Here is a 21,289-nt window from a genome sequence, read left to right as displayed (position 1 = left end):
TTCTATAGCTTTGTCATTTCAAGAATGTTACACAAATGGAATCATACAGAGCACAACCTTTTGGGGTTGGCATTTTTACTTTTTGCCCCGTGGTATGGATGTACCACTCTTTGTTTATTCACCCATTGAGGTCATCTGGGTTGTTTCCAGTTTGTAGCTTTTTTGAGTAAGTGTGATCTGAACACTTGTGTACAGGGTATTTTTTTTTTTTTTTAATTTTTGAGACGGAGTTTCGCTCTTGTTGCCCAGAATGGAGTGCAATGGTGCGATCTCAGCTCACCACAACCTCTGCCTCCTGGGTTCAAGCGATTCTCCTGCCTCAGCCTCCCAAGTAGCTGGGATTACAGGCATGTGCCACCATGCCCGGCTGATTTTGTGTTTTTAATAGAGACGGGGTTTCTCCATGTTGGTCAGGGTGGTATCAAACTCGCGGCCTCAGGTGATCTGCCTGCCTCAGCCTCCCAAAGTACTGGGATTACAGGCATGAGCCACCACGCCCAGCCTGTGTACAGGTTTTTGTGTGAACCTAGGTCTTCCTTTCTCTGGGATAAATGACCAAGAGTGCAACTGCTGGATCATATTGTAGTTGCAGGTTTAGTTTTTTGGGGTTTTTTTTTTTTTTGAGACAGAGTCTTTGTCGCCCAGGCTGGAGTGCAGTGGCACCATCTTGGCTCACTGCAAGCTCCGCCTCCTGGGTTCACGCCATTGTCCTGCCTCAACCTCTCGAGTAATTGGGACTACAGGCACCCGCTACCATGCCCGGCTAATTTTTTTGTATGTTTAGTAGAGACAGGGTTTCACCGTGTTAGCCAGGATTGTCTCGATCTCCTGACCTTGTGATCCGCCTGTCTTGGCCTCCCAAAGTGCTGAGATTACAGGCGTGAGCCACCGCACCCAGCCTTGGGGTTGTTTTTTTTTTTTTTTTTTTTTTTTTTTGAGACAGTCTCTTGCTCAGGCTAGAGTGCAGTGGTGCAATCATGGCTTACTGCAACTTCCACCTCCCAGGTTCAAGCGATTCTCATGCCTTAGCCCCTCAAGTAGCTGGGATTACAGGTGTGTGCCACCATACCTGGCTGATTATTGCATGTTTAATTTTTTTAATAACCTGCCAGGATGTTTTCCAGAGTGGCTGTACTATTCAATATTTGGACTAGCAATGTACGAGTGATCCATTTTTTCCACATTCTTACTAGCACTTGGTGTTATCAGTATATTTTAGCCATTTTGAAAGGTATATATATCTTAGATACTACTCTTTTGTCATTGTCAGATAGGTGGTTCACAAGTATTTTCTCCCAGTCTGTAACCTGTCTTTTGTGGAATAAAAATTTTTAATTTTCTTTTTTTTTTTTTTTTTTTGAGACGGAGTCTCGGTCTGTCGCCCAGGCTGGAGTGCAGTGGCCGGATCTCAGCTCACTGCAAGCTCCACCTCCCGGGTTCACGCCATTCTCCTGCCTCAGCCTCCCGAGTAGCTGGGACTACAGGCGTCCGCCACATCGCCCGGCTAGTTTTTTGTATTTTTTAGTAGAGACGGGGTTTCACCGTGTTAGCCAGGATAGTCTCGATCTCCTGACCTCGTGATCCACCCGTCTCGGCCTCCCAAAGTGCTGGGATTACAGGCTTGAGCCACCGCGCCCGGCCAAAATTTTTAATTTTCAAGATGTCTAGTTGATCAGCTTTCCTTTTTATGCATTGAGCTTTTGGTGTCAAGTCTAAGAACTCTTTGCCTAGCCCTAGATCTTGAGGGTTTCTCTTATGTTTTTTTATAAAAGTTTTAGTTTGATGTTTTACATTTAAGTTCATGATCCATTTTGAGTAAATTTTTGTATAAAGTGTGAAACTTAGTTTGAGGTTCATTTTTTTGCTGATGGATTTCCATTTGCTCCAGCGCTATTGTTGTAAAAACTATGCTGCCTGCATTGAATTGTTTTTGCACTTTGTCAAAAATCAGTTGGGCATATTTTTGTGAGTCTGTTTCTGTGTTCTGCCTTCTATTTTATCGATTTACATGTCTGTCCCTCTACATAATCTTGATTATTGTAATTGTGTAAGTCTTGCCGGGCGCGGTGGCTCAAGCCTGTAATCCCAGCACTTTGGGAGGCTGAGACGGGCGGATCACAAGGTCAGGAGATCGAGACCATCCTGGCTAACACGGTGAAACCCCGTCTCTACTAAAAAATACAAAAAACTAGCCGGGCGAGGTGGCGGGCGCCTGTGGTCCCAGCTACTCCGGAGGCTGAGGCAGGAGAATGGCATAAACCCGGGAGGCGGAGCTTGCAGTGAGCTGAGATCCGGCCACTGCACTCTAGCCTGGGCGACAGAGCCAGACTCAGTCTCAAAAAAAAAAAAAAAAAAAAAAAGTCTTAAAATCAGGTAGACTGATTGTTCCCACTTTCTTTTAAAAAATTGATTTAGCACCCGGGTGTGGTAATCCTGTAATCCCAGCACTTTGGGAGGCTGAGGTGGGTGGATCACGGGTCAGGAGTTCAAGACCAGCCTGGCCAAGATGGTGAAATCCCTTCTCTACTAAAAATACAAAAATTAGCTGGGGGTGGTGGCGGGCGCCTGTAATGCCAGCTACTCAGCAGGGTGAAGCAGAAAATTGCTTGAACCTGGGAGGTGGAGGCTGCAGTGAGCCAAGATTGTGCCACTGCACTCCAGCCTGGGCGACAGAGTGAGACTCCGTCGCAAAAAAAACAAAACAAAACAAGTGATTTAGCTATTTTAGTTTCTTTGCCTTTCCATGTAAATTTTAGAATAACTTTGTCTGTGTCTACAAATCTTGCTGGGATTTTGATAAGAACGGCATTGATCCTCTATACCAATTTGGGGAGAATTTACATACTTTATGTTGAGTCTTTTAATCCATGAACATGTTATATCTGTTATATTTAGCATTTTGATTTTTTCCTCAGTGCTGCATATTTTCAGTATACAAATCATGTACCCTTTGTTTTTTAGATTTACACCTAGTCCTTTATTTATTTTTTATTTTATTTTATTTTTTTTTTGAGACAGAGTCTCGCTCTGTCGCCCAGGCTGGAGTGCAGTGGCCAGATCTCAGCTCACTGCAAGCTCCGCCTCCCGGGTTCATGCCATTCTCCTGCCTCAGCCTCCCGAGTAGCTGGGACTACAGGCGCCCGCCACCTCGCCCGGCTAGGTTTTTGTATTTTTTTAGTGGAGACGGGGTTTCACTGTGTTAGCCAGGATGGTCTCGATCTCCTGACCTCGTGATCCACCCGTCTCGGCCTCCCAAAGTGCTGGGATTACAGGCTTGAGCCACCGCGCCCGGCCTAGTCCTTTATTTTTTGAGCAATTGTAAATGGTATTGTATTTTAAATTTCATTGCCCATGTGTTCATTGCCAATATACTGAAATAAGATTAGCTTTTGTATGTTTATCTTGTATCCTACAATCTTGCTGAACTCACTTGTTCTAAGACTTTTTGTAGATTATGGGGAATTTCTGCATAGACAGTTATGTCATCTGCAGATGGTGACAGTTTTGTTTTTTCCTTTCCAAACCGTATGTCTTTTTTTTTTTTTTTTTTTTTTTATCTGTTTCTTGCGTTATTGCAAGAACTTCTAGAGCTGTGTTGAGTGAGAGTGGGTATCCTTGCTTTGTTCATGTTCTTTTTTTTTTTTTTTTTTTTTTTTNTTCATATTTGTACAGTCTATGTAAATATAGTTTGTATTAGCTGCTTGTTATTTCCTTCAATGAGTTTATCATAGAGTATTAATAGAGTAATCCTAACTCTTTTGTTTTTTTTTTTTTTTTTTTTTTTTTTTTTTTTGAGACAGAGTCTCGCTTAGTCGCCCAGGCTGGAGTGCAGTGGCGCGATCTCGGCTCACTGCAAGCTCCGCCTCTCGGGTTCACGCCATTCTCCTGCCTCAGCCTCCCGAGTAGCTGGGACTACAGGCGTCCGCCGCCTCGCCCGGCTAATTTTTTGCATTTTTAGTAGAGACGGGGTTTCACCGTGTTAGCCAGGATGGTCTCAATCTGCTGACCTCGTGATCCGCCCGCCTCGGCCTCCCAAAGTGCTGGGATTACAGGCGTGAGCCACCGCGCCCAGCCTGTTCATGTTCTTAAAGGGAAAGCATTCAGTCTTTCACCATTTAATATAATGTTAGCTGTAGGGGCTTTTTAGATGCCTTTACCAGATTAATGAAGTTCCTCTCTATTCCCGTTTTTCTGGGAGACTTTTTTAAAAAGAATGAATGGGTGTTGAATTTTGTCAGATGCATTTTCTGTGTCGGTTGCTATGAACGTGTTTTTCTTATTTACCCTGTTGATACGGTAGATTATATTGATTGACTTTCTGATATTGAGTCAGCATTGCATCCTTGGAATAAACTCCACCTAGGTGTGGTATATCATTCTTTTTTTTTTTGAGACAGAGTCTCGCTCTGTCGCCCAGACTGGAGTGCAGTGCATGATCATGGCTCACTGCAAGGTCCGCCTCCTGGGTTCACACCATTCTCCTGCCTCTGCCTCTAGAGTAGCTGGGACTACAGGTACATGCTACCATGCCTGACTAATTTTTTGTATTTTTAGTAGGGATGGGGTTTCATCATATTAGCTAGGATGGTCTTGATCTCCTGACCTCGGGATCTGCCCGCCTTGGCCTCCCAAAGTGCTGGGATTACAGGCGTGAGCCACCGCACCTGGCCGGGTGTGGTGTATAATTCTGTATGTTTATTGTTTTGTTTTTTATTTTTATTTTTAGAGATAGTGTCTTGCTTTGTTGCCCAGGCTGGAGTGCAGTGGTGTGATCATAGCTCACTCCATCTACTGACTCATGGGCCCAAGCTCCCCTCCTGCCTCAACCTCCCAAGTAGCTGAGATTACTGGTATGCACCACCACACCTGGTTTTTTTTTGGTTTTTTTTGTTTTTTGGTTTTTTGTTTTTTTTGTAGAAATAAGGTCTCACTATGTTGCCCAGGCTGGTTTCAAACTCCTGGCCTCAAGCAGTCCTTCCACCTTGGCCTCCCAAAGTGTTGGGACTACAGGTGTGAGCCACTGAGCCTGGATCATTATTGTTGAATTGTTGGGTGATATTTCGATAAGGAATTTTATGTTTACATTCGTGGGGGATAGTATTCTGTAGTTTTGTTTTTGTACTATTGTTGTCAGGTCTTGGTATCAAGAGAATATTTCTGTATTTATTGATGTGATAAAGTTATATGATTTTCTCATTCTGTTAAAATGATTTAAAATTGATCAGTTTTTAAAACACCAAAGCAATTTTGCATTCTAGGATATACGTGATATATTAGACTTTTAAAATTTATTGCTGGATTTGATTTAATATCTTGTTGAAGGTTTTTGGTCTATATTTGTGCAGGATGTTGATCTTTTCTTATAAAGCCTTTGTGGGGAGGCTTTCACTTCAGAGTTATGCTAGCTACATTGAACAAATTGGGAAATGTTTCTTTCTTTTTTTTAATTTTTATTTTTGAGACAGAGTCTTGCTCTGTCACCTGGGCTAGGATGCAGTGGTGTGATCTTTGCTCACTGCAACCTCCGCTTCTGGGTTCAAGCCATTCTCCTGCCTCTGCCTCTTGAGTAGCTGGGATTACAGGTGTGTACCACCACACCTGGCTAATTATTTTGTTGTTGTTATTTTTAGTAGCGATGGGGTTTCACCATGTTGACCAGGCTGGTCTTGAACTCCTGAACTCAAGTGATCTACCGTCCTGAGCCTCCCAAAGTGCTGGGATTACAGGTGTGAGCCACTGTGCCCAGCCTTTTTTTTTTTTTGAGACGGAGTGTTGCTCTGTTGCCCAAGCTGGAGTGCGGTGGTGTGATCTCGGGTCACTGCAACCTCTGCCTCCTGGATTCAAGTGATTCTCCTGCCTCAGCCTCCTGAGTAGCTGGGATTACAGGCGTGTGCCAGCACGCCTGGCTAGTTTTTGTATTTTTAGTAGAGACGGGGTTTCACGATGTTGGCCAGGCTGGTCACAAACTGCTGACCTCAAGTGATCCACCTGCCTCAGTCTCCCAAAGTGCTTGGATTACAGGCGTGAGCCATTGTGTCCAGCCTCGTTCTCCTGTGTTTTCTTTTTTTTTTTTTTTTTTTTTTTGAGACGGAGTCTTACTCTGTCGCCCAGGCTGGAGTGCAGTGGCCGGATCTCAGCTCACTGCAAGCTCCACCTCCCGGGTTTACGCCATTCTCCTGCCTCAGCCTCCCGAGTAGCTGGGACTACAGGCGCCCACCACCTCGCCCGGCTAGTTTTTTGTATTTTTTAGTAGAGACGGGGTTTCACTGTGTTAGCCAGGATGGTCTCGATCTCCTGACCTCGTGATCCGCCCGTCTCGGCCTCCCAAAGTGCTGGGATTACAGGCTTGAGCCACTGCGCCCGGCTATGAGATTGACATTATTTTTTTCTTAAAATGTTTGATAAAATTAACTAGTAAAGCTATCTAGTTCAGATTTGGTTAAAAAGAAAAACCGCCAGTAAAGCCATCTAGGCCTGGATTTTTCTTTGTAAGAAGGTTTTAAGTTACATAATCAATTTGTTTTTTTCTATTAAATAGACTTTATTTTTTAGAGCAGTTTTAGTTTCAGGGGAAAATTGAGCCCAAAGTACAGAGGGTTCCCATATATCTCACTGTTGCCCCCCAGTAAGCCACCTCTGCTGTCAACACCACCACAGTTGTGTTCGTTACAATTGGTGAATCTACACTGACACATCATTGTCATCCAGAGTCCATAGTTAACATTAGGGTTCACTCTTGGTGTTGTACATTCTGTGAGTTTTGAAGTGACACGTGTCTACCATTATAGCATCAAACAGAATAGTTTCACTGCCCTAAAAATTCTCTTGTGTTCTGCCTATTCACCTCCCACCCCCACCCCACCAGCCACTGGTGTCCACTGCTCCTTTTACTGTCTCCATAGTTTTGCCTTTTCCAGAAAACCTTTTAGCTGGAATCATAGTATGTGTGTATCCATTTCACTTTGGCTTCTTTCACTTAGCAATGTGCTCTTAAGTTTCCTCCATGTCTTTTCATGGCTTGATAGCTCATTTCTTTTTTGTGCTGAATCATATTCTATTGTCTGGATGTGCCATAGTTCATTCATCCATTCATCTACTGAAGGATGTCTTGATTGCTTCCAGATTTGAGCAGGTTTGAGTAAAGCTGCTGTAAACATCCACGTGCAGATTTATGGTGGACGTAAATTTTCAGTTCATCTGGGTAAATACCAAGGAGAGTGATTGCTGGATCAGATGGTATATTTAGTGTTGTGAGAAACTACCTTATTAATATGCATATGCAGGCTAGGCGCGGTGGCTCATGCCTGTAAACCCATCTCTTAGGAGGCCGAGGCAGGCGGATCACTTGAGGTCAGGAGTTTGAGACCAGCCTGGGCAACATGGGGAAACCCCGTCTCTACTGGAAAAAAAAAAAAAAAAAAAATTAGCTTGGTGTGTGGTGGCACGTGCCTGTAGTTCCAATTACTTGGAAGGCTGAGGCAGGAGAATTGCTTGGACCTGGGAGGCAGAGGCTGCAATGAGCTGAGATCGTGCCACTGCACTCCAGCCTGGGCGGTAGAGCGAGACTCAGTCTCAAAATAAATAAGTAAATAAAAGAGGCCGGGCATGGTGGCTCACGCCTGTAATCCCAGCACTTTGGGAGACTGAGGCAGGTGGATCACAAGGTCAGGAGTTCGAGACCAGCCTGACCAACATGGTGAAACCCCATCTCTACTAAAAATACAAAAATTAGCCAGGCGTGGTGGTGCATGCCTGTAATCCCAGCTACTCAGGAGGTTGAGGCAGGAGAACTGCTTGAACCTGGGAGGTGGAGGTTGCAGTGAGCCAAGATTGTGCCACTGTGTTCTAGCCTGGGCAACAGAGTGAGACTCCATCTCAAAAAAAAAAGAAAGAAAAAAAAAAAAGAAAAAAATGCATACTCATCATTGGCTGCATCATTTTGCGTTCCTCTCAGCAATGAATGATGGTTTTTGTTGCTCCACATCCTCATCAGCATTTGGTGTTGCCAGTGTTTTGGATTTTGGCCATTCTGACAGGTGTGTAGTAGCATCTCATTGTTGTTTTAATTTCCATTAATTCCCTAATGATGTGATGTAGAGCATCTTTTCATATGCTTGCCTGCCATGTCCATGTCTTCTTTAGTGAAGTATCCTTTCGGGTCTCTTGCTCATTTTTTCATCAGGTTGTTCATTTTCTTATTGTTGAGTTTTAAGAGTTCTTGGTATATTATGGATAACAGATCTTTATCAAATATGTCTTTTGCAAATATTTTCTCTTAGTTTGTGTCTTGTCTTATTCTCTTGATAAATTCAGTTTTTAAAATAGACATGCAGCTACTCAGATTTTTTGTTTCTTGTATCAGTTTTGATAACTTTTGTCTAAGAATTTCCCCATTTCGTCTAGTTGTCAGATTTACTGGTGTAAGGTTATTTTTTAATGTCTGTGATGTGTCTTTGTTCATTTCTGATATTAATAAAATGTGTTTATCTTTTTTCTTTATTAGGCATTTACCAACTTGTTTAATATTTTCAAAGAGCTAATTTTTGTTTTATTTTTCTTAGTTGTTTCTTGTTTCACTGGTTTCTGCTCTTGATTTCCTTTCTATAACAGCAGGTTAATCTGTTCTTTTTTTACTAATACTTAAGATGGAATCTCAGATAACTGATTTTAGACCTTTCTTTCCTAATACAAGCACTTAAAGTTATACATTCCCCCTTTTACGCACTGTATTAAGCACGTCATACAAAAGTTGATATTGTGTTTTCATTATCATTGAGTTCAAACCATTTTCTGACTGCCCTTTTGATTTCTTTTACCCATAGGTTATTTGGAAATGTCTTGCTTAATTTCCAGATATTTGGGAATATTCTAAATATCTATTTTTATCAATTTCAAATTTAATTCTGTTGTGGGTAGAGAATATATTTTATGTGATCTCAGTCTTTTTAACTTTATTCATACTTGTTTAAGGCCCAACATATATGTGTGAACATTCTGTATAGACTTGAAAAGGATATATATTCTGTAGTTGTTAGGTTTAGTGTTATGTAGTACCTTCAATTGGCTTTAAAAATTTTTTTTAGGCCAAGCGCAGTGGTTCATGTCTGTAATTCCAGCACTTTGGAAGGCCGAGGTGGGGGGATTGCTTCAGGCCAGGAGTTTGAGACTGCCTGGGCAACATAGCAAGACCTTGTCTCTACAAAAAAATTTAAATTAGCTGGGATTGGTAGCACAGGACTCTAGTCGTAGCTACTCAGGAGGCTGAGGTGGGAGGATTGATTGGTTGGGCCTGGGAGGTTGAGGCTGCAGTGAGCTATGATGGCACCACTGCACTCCAGGCTAGGTAACAGAGTGAGACTCTGTGTCAAAAAAAAAAAAAAAAAGCCAGACGCAGTGGCTCACTCCTGTAATCCCAGCCCTTTGGGAGGCCGAGGCAGGCAGATCACCTGAGGTCGGGAGTTTTAGACCAGCCTAGGCAGGCAGATCACCTGAGGTCGGGAGTTTTAGACCAGCCTAACCAACATGGAGAAACTCCGTCTCTACTAAAAATAAAAATACAAAATTTGCCGGGTGTGGTGACCCATGCCTGTGATCCCAGCTACTTGGGAGGCTGAGGCAGGAGAATCGCTTGAACCCGGGAGGCAGAGGTTGTGTTGAGCCGAGATCGCGCCATTGCTCTCCAGCCTGGGCAACAAGAGTGAAACTCCGTTTCAAAAAAAAAAAACAGAACAAAAGGCAACTACCCAGAGTTTATTATTATTATCAGCAACAGTGGCATTACCAGTATTTGTTTTTTTAGTATATTATTTCTCAGTAACATACTCTCTTTGAAAGCATTTTGGCAGCAGATTTATTAAAACACAATATAAACAGATTATAGTTTGTGTGATTTGATGTGTAATAAATATTATCTTTATCCAATGTATGTGCTTTAAAGCAATTGTAAGATCTTTATATGTATTAAATAATATTACTTATTAATATGTATACTCCTGAAAAAGTTTTTTAATTTTTTAATGGTTTATTACCTTAGTTAACAATGTGATAGAATATGTTTTATTAACCAACACTTGGTACAGAGCCTGATGTATTTGCTGAATTTAATTAAAAGTTTGTCTTTTCACCAAGGCACACTGAATAGTTCCTTCTCTTCACAGTGGTCTCACATCTGAAACATGGCTACAGATTGGCTGGGAAGTATTGTGTCCATCAATTGTGGAGATAGCTTGGGTGTCTATCAGGGAAGAGTGTCAGCTGTGGATCAGGTCAGCCAGACCATTTCTCTCACCCGGCCTTTCCATAATGGAGTGAAGTGTCTTGTTCCAGAAGTCACCTTCAGGTGAGTGTCCTGACTGACTCTTCTGAATCCAATCTGGTGGTCTGTGGAGCATGAACCTAGGTCTGATTGCTAGCATTCTCTTGGCATATGGCCGCTTTTTGTATTTTTAGTAGAGATGGGGTTTCACCATGTTGGCCAGGCTGGTCTCGAACTACTGGCCTCAAGTGATCTGCCCGTCATGGCCTCCCAAAGTGCTGGGATTTCAGGTGTGAACCACCATGCCCGGCCTATACTGTTTATTTCCTCTTTGCATTCCGATATTCATTCCTTGGCCTCCCCTGTATTAAAAACAACCTTCTCCCTTAGACCTTGCGTTTGCCACTAGGTATTGTGTCATTTCCCTTCCCTTGAACCCATCATCCTTGTCAGAGCCGAATAGTCTGCTTTCTCTATATTTTGTGGCTTCATTCTCTAGACCCTCTTTACCCTACCATTATCTTTTTTTCTAACTTTATCATCTTGCTGAATTAGCTTTTGCCAAGGTTACAAATAACCTAATGGCCAAATTTACTGACAGTATCTCAATCCCAATCTGATTTGAATGCTCCCTCATGGCTGTAGTGGCTTATGACTGTAATGCCAGCACTTTGGGAGGCCAAGGCAGGAGAATCACTTGAGCTCAGGATTTCTTTTTTTTTTTTTTTTTTGAGACAGAGTCTCGCTGTGCTCCCAGGCTGGAGTGCAGTGGCGTGATCTCGGCTCACTGCAAGCTCCGTCTCCCGGGTTCACGCCATTCTCCCGCCTCAGCCTCCCAAGTAGCTGGGACTACAGGCGCCCGCCACCACGCCCGGCTAGTTTTTTGTATTTTTAGTAGAGACGGGGTTTCACCACGTTAGCCAGGATAGTCTCGATCTCCTGACCTCGTGATCCACCCACCTCGGCCTCCCAAAGTGCTGGGATTACAGGCTTGAGCCACCGCGCCCGGCCGTGCCCAGGATTTCAAAACTGGCTGGTCAACATAGTGAGACCTCATCTTTACAAAAGAAAAATTTAAAAGCTTAGCTGAGCGTGGTGGCATGTGCCTGTAATCCCAGCTACTCCTGAGGCTGAGACAGGAAGATCACTTGAGCCTAGGAGTTGGAGGTCGCAGTGAGCCATGATAGCACCACTGCACTCCAGCTTGGGTGATAGAACAAGACCCTGTCTCTAAAAAAATAAATAAAAATACAATGCTCCCTAACTTTTTTTTTTTTTTGAGATGGAGTCTCACTCTGTTTCCCAGGCTGGAGTGCAGTGGCATGATCTCAACTCACTGCAACCTCCGCCTCCCGGGTTCCAGCAATTCTCCCACCTCAGCCTCCAGAGTAACTAGGATTACAGGCGCTTGCCACCACGCCCGGCTAATTTTTTGTATTTTTAGTAGAGATTGGGTTTCATCATGTTAGCCAGGCTGGTCTCGAACTCCTGACCTGAAGTGATCTGCCCACCTCGGCCTCCCAAAGTGCTGGGATTACAGGCGTGAGCCACCACGCTCAGCCAGTGCTCCGTAACTTCTGAAGTACAGTATTCTCCTTTAGTTTCCCTGTCACTTCTGGTTTTTCTTTGCATGTATTCCACATATTCCTCCATTCCTTTACTTTTATGTTCCTTTTCTTCTTCTCACCTGTTAAGATTGAATTACTCAGCATTTTATCTTTGGTTCTTTTCTCAGCTTTTATTCTCTAGACAATCTCATGTGTACCTTATACATTAATGAGACCTGAAATCTTTAACTTAGGCCCATTATGAGACAGACACGTCATCTGCTGGTCATTTCCATTGGATATCCCACAAGGTATCTTAAATGCAAGATATTCGGAGCTAATCTTGTTATGTCTTCCTGTAGATTTCTTTTTCCAAGGGCATACCCATTATTTATGATTAATAACACCTTTCCCCCACGTTAGAAACTTAGGAGTCATAATAAACTCTTTTTTCTCTTTAATCCTCGTGTTCACTTAGTTGCCAAAATCCTATGGATTTGAAATGTCTCTTGATCCCTTCTCCCTTTTCCCTTTGCAATTACCACTTGCTTGGTTCATCCCCTCTTATTTCTTGCTTGGTCTTCTAACTGGTACCACTGCCTCTTGTTTCTTCTCCTTCCCTATAGCCACCGGGAAAATCCATTGTGATCATGATGTGGTCCCTGGTTACCTCTGCAGCCTTACTTCCTGATGGCCTTCCACAAGCATCCTTCCCTTTAGTATCACCATAACATTTGCAGTTTCTCACATAGGCCATATTTTCTACATTTCCTTAGTCTCTGAGTCCCTACCTGAGATGCCTTTCTCCCTACTGTTCTTTGCTTAGCCTCTCCTTCCGCCTGTCCTGGCCAGATTTAGCTTAAGTATTACATTCATCTCCACCAGACTAACTTAAATATTTTGCTTTTAGGCTCTCTAGTCTCCTATGCACACCCCTGTCATAACATTTAACACTTAAAAATTTTTTTTTTTTTTTAGACAGAGTCTCACTTTGTTGCCCAGGCTAGAGTGCAGTGGTGCACTCTGCTCACTGTAACCTTTGCCTCCCAGGGTGAAACGATTCTCATGCCTCAGCCTCCTGGGTAGCTAGGATTACAGGTGTGCACCATCACACCCAACTAATTGTTTCTATTTTTAGTAGAGACAGGGTTTTGCCATGTTGACCAGGCTGGTCTCGAACGCCTCAAGTGATTCGTCTGCCTCGGCCTTCCAGAGTGCTGGGATTATAGGCATGAGCCATTGTGCCCAGCCCATGTAACACTTTTGATTGAATATGTACTTGTCTTTTCTACTGATCAGACTGAGTTCCTGTGGTCACATAGTGGTTTTCATCTCTATATACCAGATCAAAATAGTTCCTAGTGGAGGGCTTACCATATAGTATTTTATATTTATGCCTGTTGAATGAGCAAGGGAGTGAATGAATGAAAAAAAAGCCATTAAACATTGTGGGAATGTAAGATTAATATAGTTTTGTTGTTATCAATAGCCTCTTTTTAAAGGCCAGCATTGTGTCACTTGGACAGTTGGTGGCTGACCCCTGTCCTTAAGCACACAGCCCCCTTTCCTAGCCTCTGATAACTCATTAAAATGCAGTCCTGCAAAGGGGTAGCTGTTTGCTAATGAGCTCAGTTTCGTCATTCTTACCACTATTATAATTTTGAGACTTGGCTTTTTTGTGTATTTCAGGGCAGGTGACATTACGGAGTTAAAAATTCTGGAGATACCAGGACCTGGAGACAACCAACATTTTGGAGACGTTCATCAGACAGAATTAGGCCCTTCTGGTGTTGGCTGCCAAGTGGGCATCAGTCAGAATGGCACAGGCAAGTTGGTCAAGAAGCCAACCTCTTCCAGCAGTGCCCCTCAGAATATCCCTAAGAGGACAGATGTGAAGAGCCAGGATGTTGCCGTTTCCCCCCAGCAGCAACAGTGTTCAAAGAGCTATGTCGACAGGCACATGGAATCCTTGAGTCAGTCCAAAAGTTTCCGTCGTCGGCACAACTCCTGTAAGTAGGGTCAAGTTGATACTTCTTCTCAATCTAGTGTTTCAGGGCTATAAGCTATAAGCACTGCTGCTCTTTAAATAAATCCTTTATTACTCCAATAAAATGGATGCTGGCTGAGCTTCGCAAAAATACAGCATGGTTCTCTTCCTCCAGGCCTAGTTCCTCAAGATGTTAAGGGAAAGGAAGTAAGGTGTTAGGGATGCCTGTGAGCTTCCTGCCCTCTCTTACCACTTCCTTCGGGAAAAGTCCGCCCAGAGTTTACTGAGACTAACAGTGATGTTTTAAATCCAGTAAGTACTGGGTGTGGTGACATACATCTGTAGTCCCAGCTACTTGAGAGGTTGAGGCAGGAGGATTGTTTGAGCTCAGTTCAAGGCTAGTCTGGGCAAAATAGCAAGATTCTGTCTCTAAAAAAGGAAAAAAAACCTTAAATCCTCTTACTGATGTTGGTAGTAGTGTCTGAGTTGAACCTGCACTTGGGCTGTTCCAGAGGATTCTTGAGTAACTTCTCTTTCTGTGATTTGAGACTCATCCTCAGAAAAGAGGAGAGGACTGATCCAAACATCTCTGTGATCTTTCATTTTCTAGCAGAGTGACAATTTTTAATTTGCTGTATTTGTTCCTACTGACACATCAAGAAGAATGTGCATTGGTCTGTGTTGCTGCCCAGTTTTGTTTGATACTAACCCATTATTAAATGCCATTTGCTGATTATAAAACCATAGCTGTGGCCAGGCATGGTGGCTCACACCTGTAATCCTAGCACTTTGGGCGGGCAGATCACCTGAGGTCAGGTGTTTGAGGCCAGCCTGGCCAACATGGTGAAACCTCGTCTCTGCTAAAAATACAAAAATTAGCTGGGCGTGGAGGCACATGCTTGTAATCTCAGCTACTTTGGAGGTTGAGGCAGGAGAATCCCTTGAACCCAGGAGGCAGAGGTTGCAGTGAGCTGAGATTGTGCCACTCCAGCCTGGGCGATAGAGCAAGACTGTGTCTCAAAAATAAAATAAATAATATAAAATGAAACCATAGTTGTGTTAGTGGTATGGTGGTGAGGATAGCTGCCTTCCAAAACCATAGTTAATTCACTAGAACTGTTCTTCTCCAACGTATTTACTAGAATAATGTTACGATAGTGAATCATAACATTCACTGGAATCTATTATGCTCCTTAAATTAATATGAATGTTGTTTTAAAAAATTATTTCCAAATGGCAAACTATTCTCATTTTACTTAGATGGCTTTGTACTCAGAGATGGTAGCAGAATGTATTAGAAACTTTAAGTGAGAGACTGGGTGCAGTGGCTCACACCTGTAATCCCAACACTTCAGGAGACTGAGGCAGGCGGATCGCTTGAGCCCCGGAGTTCGAGACCAGCCTGAGCAACATGGCAAAACCCCATCTCTACGAAAAAAAAATACAAAAAAATTAGCTGGGCATGGCGGCGTGCACCTGTGGTCCCAGCTACTCAGGAGGCTGAGGTGGAAGGATGGCTTGCGCCAGGGAGGCGGAGGTTGTGATTAGCCAAGATCATGCCACTGCACTTCAGCCTGGGTGACAGAGTGAGACTCTGTCTCAAAATGAACAACCAAAAGAAATTTTAAATGAGTATTCATTAACTCATTTAAAATTATAAGCTAGAGTCATGCTATGGCACTACCTTCTAAAAGGCACAATTTAGAGTGAGTTATGTCTCTCTAGACCCCACTCAGAAAGTTTATTACATAAAATTCCAGATACTTCTTGCTACCATTGTTGCTCCTCACACTGTGGTCCTGGTGGCATTGTAGTAAGGTTTTAGTGTGCTGGGTGAATTCTATTAATAGCTTGTGGTGTGACACCTGTGTCAGGGGCCAACATTTTTTTTTGAGATGGAGTCTCACTCTGTTGCCCAGGCTGGAGTGCAGTGGTGTGATCTCAGCTCACTGCAACCTCCACTTCCCGTATTCAGGTGATTCTCCTGCCTCAGCCTCCCTAGGAGCTGGTACTACAGGCACTTGCTGCCATGCCCGGCTAGTTGTTTTTTTTTTTTTTTTTTTTCTGAGATGGAGTTTCGCTCTTGTTGCTCAGGCTGGAGTGCAATGGCACGATCTCGGCTCGCAGCAACCTCCGCCTCCTGGGTTCAAATGATTCTCCTGCCTCAGCCTCCCGAGTAGCTGGGATTACAGGCATGCGCCACCACGTCTGGCTAATTTTGTATTTTTAATAGAGATGGGGCTCCATGTTGGTCAGGCTGGTCTCAAACTCCCGACCTCAGGTGATCCGCCCACCTCGGCCTCCCAAAGTGCTGAGATTACAGGTATGAGCCACCGTACCAGGCTCCCTGGCTAATTTTTGTATTTTTAGTAGAGATGGGCTTTTGCCATGTTGCCCAAGCTAATTTCGAACTCCTGACCTCAGGTGGTCCGCCTGCCTCGGCCTCCAAAAGTGCTGGGATTACAGGTGTGAGCCACCGTGCCTGGCCTAAAAAAATTTTTTAATGTATGTAATGTACAGTTTCAAGGTAGTTTCCTTTGGTGCATAAGAAACAACTATCTGAAATGATGATGTTTGCAAATATGAGACTGAAATTCACTTGTGAGTTCTGTATCCTTAGAAAAATTGTAGAATACTTGGATAGAAAATTATTCTTTCCATTTGGACTTTAACCTTCTCTGTTTTGCTTGCATTCTATTCTATTCTATCCTGTCCTGTCCTGTCCTGTCCTGTCCTATCCTGTCCTATCCTGTCCTGTCCTGTCCTGTCCTGTTGAGATAGGGTCTTGCCTTGACACTCAGGCTGGAATGCAGTGATACGATCACAGCTCACTACAACCTTGAACTCCTGGGCTCAAACAATCCTCCCACCTCAGCCTCCTAAGTAGCTGGGACTACAGATGTGTGCCACCATGCCTGGCTAGTTTTTTTATTTTTAGTAGAGATAAGGTCTCACTATGTTGCCCAGTCTGAAAATCTTTTTTCTTTTACCAGAAATTGTTGATTTGTTAGAAGTTCATATAGGCAGTTTATAATCTTCCATGCACTTGAAGATGACCCTTATTAGCAATTCGTATTATTTTTTCCTACATATTTTTCTCCCTGTTATTAACATCTTACATTGGTATGGTACATTTGTTATGATTATTGAACCGGTGTTGATGCATTATCATTAAACAAAGTCCATATTTTATTCAGATTGCCTTAGTTTTTACCTGATGCCCTTGTTCCAGGATCCTGTCCAGTATATCACATCACATTTGGTAGTCCTGTCTCTGCTTGGCTCTTACAGTTTCTCAGACCTTCCTTGTTTTTGATGACCTAGACATTTTGATGAATACTGGTCAGGTATTTTGTAAAATGTCCCTCACTTGGTAGTTGATGTTTTTCTCATGATTAGACTGGGGTTATATGTTTGGGGGTGGAAGACAACAGAGGTAAAGTACCATTTTCATCATTTTGTGTCAAGTGTATATATTGTCACTATGGTTTATAACTTTTGATGTTCACCTTGATCACCTGGCTAAAGTAGTATATATCTAGTTTCTCCTCTGTAAAGTGACTCTTTCTTCCCCGTTACATATGTACTCTTTGGAAGGAAATCATTATGTGCAGCCCACACCCAGAGAGTAAGGAGTTGTGTTCCCTCTCCTTGAGGACACAGCGTCTTCAGACATTACTTGAAATTCTTTTATTCCAGAGATTCCTCTCTTCTCCCCCATTTGTTTATGTGTTCAGTCATTTATTTATATCAGCATGTACTCATGGGTATTTATTTTATACTTCGGCTTATAATTCAATATTACTTTATTTTGTTACTCAAATTATTTCAGTTTTGGCTAGTCTCCAATCTTTCACTTGGATCTCATGTCCCTTTGACATACTCCAGTGGAATTTTTTTGTTTTTGTTTTTGTTTTTAGTACTTAGGTAGTTTCTGACACTGAAAGATGCTTGTTACTGCCACTACTGCTGCTGCTGCTGCTCCTCCTCCTCCTCCTCTTCCTCCTCTTCCTCCTCTTCCTCCTCCTCCTCCTCTCTCCCCCTCCCTCCCGCCCCTCCTCCCCAATTCTCCTTTCTTCCTTCTTCACTAGGTATGCTCATTGCTCCTGGGTGTCACCCTTATAGCTGACAGCAAGAAAATATGTGTATATACTTCTCTGCAGAGTTCACAGAAAAGAAAATATATATGTGTATATTTAACCAGTATATATATATATATTTAAATATTTCTATATGTAACTATGTATATTTTACTATACTGAGTTCATACTGATGTCTCCAACTTTAATCCATTACCACATGGATCCTTCTAGTCTTCTCCTTTTGCTTGTCTGTTACTTCTCACTCCAACAGTGAGAAACCTGTCTGCTATTGTCATTCATTCTTTACATAATTATTCAATTCCAGTATACATGTATAGTGGTGTCAGAATTATTAACTCGTATCCCCATTCCTGTGGGAGACTGTCAAATAGAATATGGCACTTACGTACCGTTTCTTTTGCCTTTCATCTGACTCCATTCATTTCTAGAGTTATTTAGGTCTCCCATTTCCTTCATTGACTTGTTTCATATATTCATATTACAGTTAATTTGTTTTGTCACATTCTGCATTCCATCCTGGGGTCTCCTAACCTCTTAAATGATTTTTTAAAATTTGCATACACTAAGGCTCACTCTTTGTGCTGTAAAGCTCTGTGGGTTTTGACAAATACAGCATCGTGTATCTGTCATTACAGTGTTAAACAGAATAGTGCATTGTCCTAAACAATCTCTTGTGCCTCACCTGTTCAGCTGTCCCCACTTCCCCCGGCAACTACTGATTTTTTTATTATCCCATCTCTGCAGTTTTGCATTTTCCAGAATATTGCATAATTAAAATTATACAGTATATTGCCCTTTCAGACTGGCTTCTTTCACTTAGCAAGATGCATTTAAGATTCATTCATAGCCGGGCGCGGTGGCTCAAGCCTGTAATCCCAGCACTTTGGGAGGCCGAGACGGGCGGATCACGAGGTCAGGAGATCGAGACCATCCTGGCTAACACGGTGAAACCCCGTCTCTACTAAAAAATACAAAAAACTAGCCGGGCGAGATGGCGAGCGCCTGCAGTCCCAGCTACTCGGGAGGCTGAGGCCGGAGAATGGCGTAAACCCAGGAGGCGGAGCTTGCAGTGAGCTGAGATCCGGCCACTGCACTCCAGCCTGGGCGACAGAGCGAGACTCCGTCTCAAAAAAAAAAAAAAAAAGATTCATTCATGTCTTTTTGTGGCTTGATAGCTCATTTTTTTAATTGATGGATAACGTTCCATTTTGTGGATGTATCAGTTCCATTCACCTATTGCAGGGCATCTTGGTGGCTTCCAGGTTTTGGTTATTCTGCTTTTGCTGTTTTGTCAGTTTCCTTTTTCTAGATTGTTAACTGTACATAAGTAAGGTAAAGAGATCGTAGGGCAGTAAAATGTTACTATTTTTCAAGGAACTTATTTAGAATCCAGATTAGTTTGGAAAATGTTTATGGCCTGGGAATTTGGTAATGAGACATGGCTCAGAATAGGTTGCTGAAAGAAGGTAGAGTTATAATTATTTTTCCACTCATTGAGCCCTGTAAGTAGAAAGGTCTGCCTTAGAATTTTCTCCAGTTTATGTACGTTGACGTTGAGACTAGTAGATTGATGAAGCTATATAAATATCTGTCGGCCGGGTGTGGTGGCTCACACCTGTAATCTTAACACTTTGGGAGGCCAGGATGGGCAGGTTGCTTGAGCTCAGGAGTTTGAGACTAGCCTGGGCAACATGGTGAAACCCTGTCTCTGCAAAAATACAAAAAATAGCTGGGCGTGGTGGTGGGCGCCTGTAATGCCAGTTACTCAGGAGGCTGAGGCATAAGAATTGCCTGAACCTGGGAGGTGGAGGTTGCAGTAAGCTGAGATTGTGCCACTGCCCTCCAGCCTGGGCAACAAAGCAAAACTGTGTCTCAGGAAAAAAAACAAAAAGAAAAGAAAGAAGGAAATGTAATCTGTCTTCATTTCTGGCTTTTAAGTGTTCTTTCAAGATTGCAATAAGGAGTTGAGGAATTTGTTGGTTTATAATAGTTACGTAATCCAACATTGATAATTTAGCACAAGCAGATTTTAATCTTTTCTCTTGGGGTGGGAGTGGGCTTAAAGAATCATATAAAGAATAGTTTTTCTGTGACCATTCAGAATGTTTGTCAAATAGATATAACATCAGTCCCAGGGAGCAGAGGGAAACCAAGCCTTGTTTAGGATGCAGCTCTGTGTATGGGTATAATTCATATTTATCAAATCCCATGTCACAGTTAAAAATGGTGACCATGAGGGGCAGATGAAAGGCATCCCTCTCTGAAATCTTAGTCTATGAACTTGAATAGTCATTGGTAACATGCATTTGAATAAAAATTTAACAGTTAAGTTAAGGCTCTTTTGCCTGTAGAACATGAAAGTAGGTAGCTGAGGCCGGGCATGGTGGCTTATGCCTCTAATCCCAGCACTTTGGGAGACTTGAGGTGGGCGGATCACCTGAGATCAGGAGTTTGAGACCAGCCTGGCCAACATGATGAAACCCTGTCTCTACTAAAAATACAAAAAATTAGCTGGGCCTGGTGGTACATGCCTGTAATCCCAGCTACTCAGGAGGCTGAGGCAGGAGAATTGCTTGAACCCGGGAGGTGGAGGCTGCAATGAGCCGAGATCGTGCCATTGCACTCCAGCCTGGGCAACAAGAGTGAAACTGCATCTCAAAACAAACGAAGTATATAGCTGGCCTTTAGCTCATTTATATTTAGAGAGAGGTGGTCCTATAGGCATGACATTGCCTCTGTTTAGCGCTGATTTCCATTTTTCTCTTTGTTACTGGAGGTGGAGAGAAATGAGAAATGGTATTGAACCTTTTAAATGGAAAGAAGGTCAATATTATCTTGTTGCAATATGGTTGGGCTTTAACAGTCTGTTCATTTTAACAGTCATCCCGCCACCTGAGGCAGGAAGTGAATTTTGCCAAGTTTTCATGGTCCTAGTGAGGTCTTCTTGACTTTTAAACTTCCTTGGATGTGCTTCATATATCTAATAGACTTGAAAACCCAAGGCCTAGAATTTGAGAGTTAAGAAGAAGGTCCCATATATTCTCAGGCACCTTCTCATGATGCCTGTTGAATCTGGCAGTAAAACATTTGTAGTTTAACATTCAGGTACCCTTTAGTGTGGTAAGTGCAGGACAAAGTTCCCCCTTACAGTGTGTGTGTGACAAAAACCAATAAATAAGTGGCATTGAGGGTTACACAACAATGGGTTTGTTACAGGTTGTCCTGGCCAAAGGGCCTCTGTGCCAAAGGCTGGCAGAAAAACGGCACAGGAAGGCGGCCAGCCTGCAGTCTTTTTTTTTTTTTTTTTTTTCTTGGAGACGTAGTCTCACTCTGTCACCCAGGCTGGAGTGCAGTGGCACAATCTCGGCTCACTGCAAGCTCCGCCTCCCGGGTTCAA

The 21,289-nt window shown here is 42.9% G+C and overlaps 1 protein-coding gene across 6 annotated transcripts in view; it reads left to right on the top strand.

The window, feature by feature from the left end:
* The window catches only part of EDC3 (enhancer of mRNA decapping 3), a 63,856-nt gene that overhangs the window by 12,565 nt on the left and 30,002 nt on the right, over positions 1-21,289 (top strand). For 3 of the 6 annotated variants that reach the window (XM_025389626.1, XM_025389627.1, XM_025389629.1), the window contains 2 exons: positions 10,158-10,339; positions 13,492-13,811. In XM_025389626.1, coding sequence (XP_025245411.1) covers positions 10,176-10,339; positions 13,492-13,811 — 484 coding nt within the window. In that variant the 5' untranslated portion in view covers positions 10,158-10,175. Of the gene's footprint in view, positions 1-7,954; positions 8,037-10,157; positions 10,340-13,491; positions 13,812-21,289 lie in introns of all 6 variants that reach the window. The other 3 variants (XM_025389631.1, XM_025389628.1, XM_025389632.1) reach the window with 2 other exon arrangements.

This window comes from Theropithecus gelada, chromosome 7a (genome assembly GCF_003255815.1).
Source record: "Theropithecus gelada isolate Dixy chromosome 7a, Tgel_1.0, whole genome shotgun sequence".
Taxonomy (NCBI): domain Eukaryota; kingdom Metazoa; phylum Chordata; class Mammalia; order Primates; family Cercopithecidae; genus Theropithecus; species Theropithecus gelada.
This window is presented reverse-complemented; position numbering and strand designations above follow the sequence as displayed.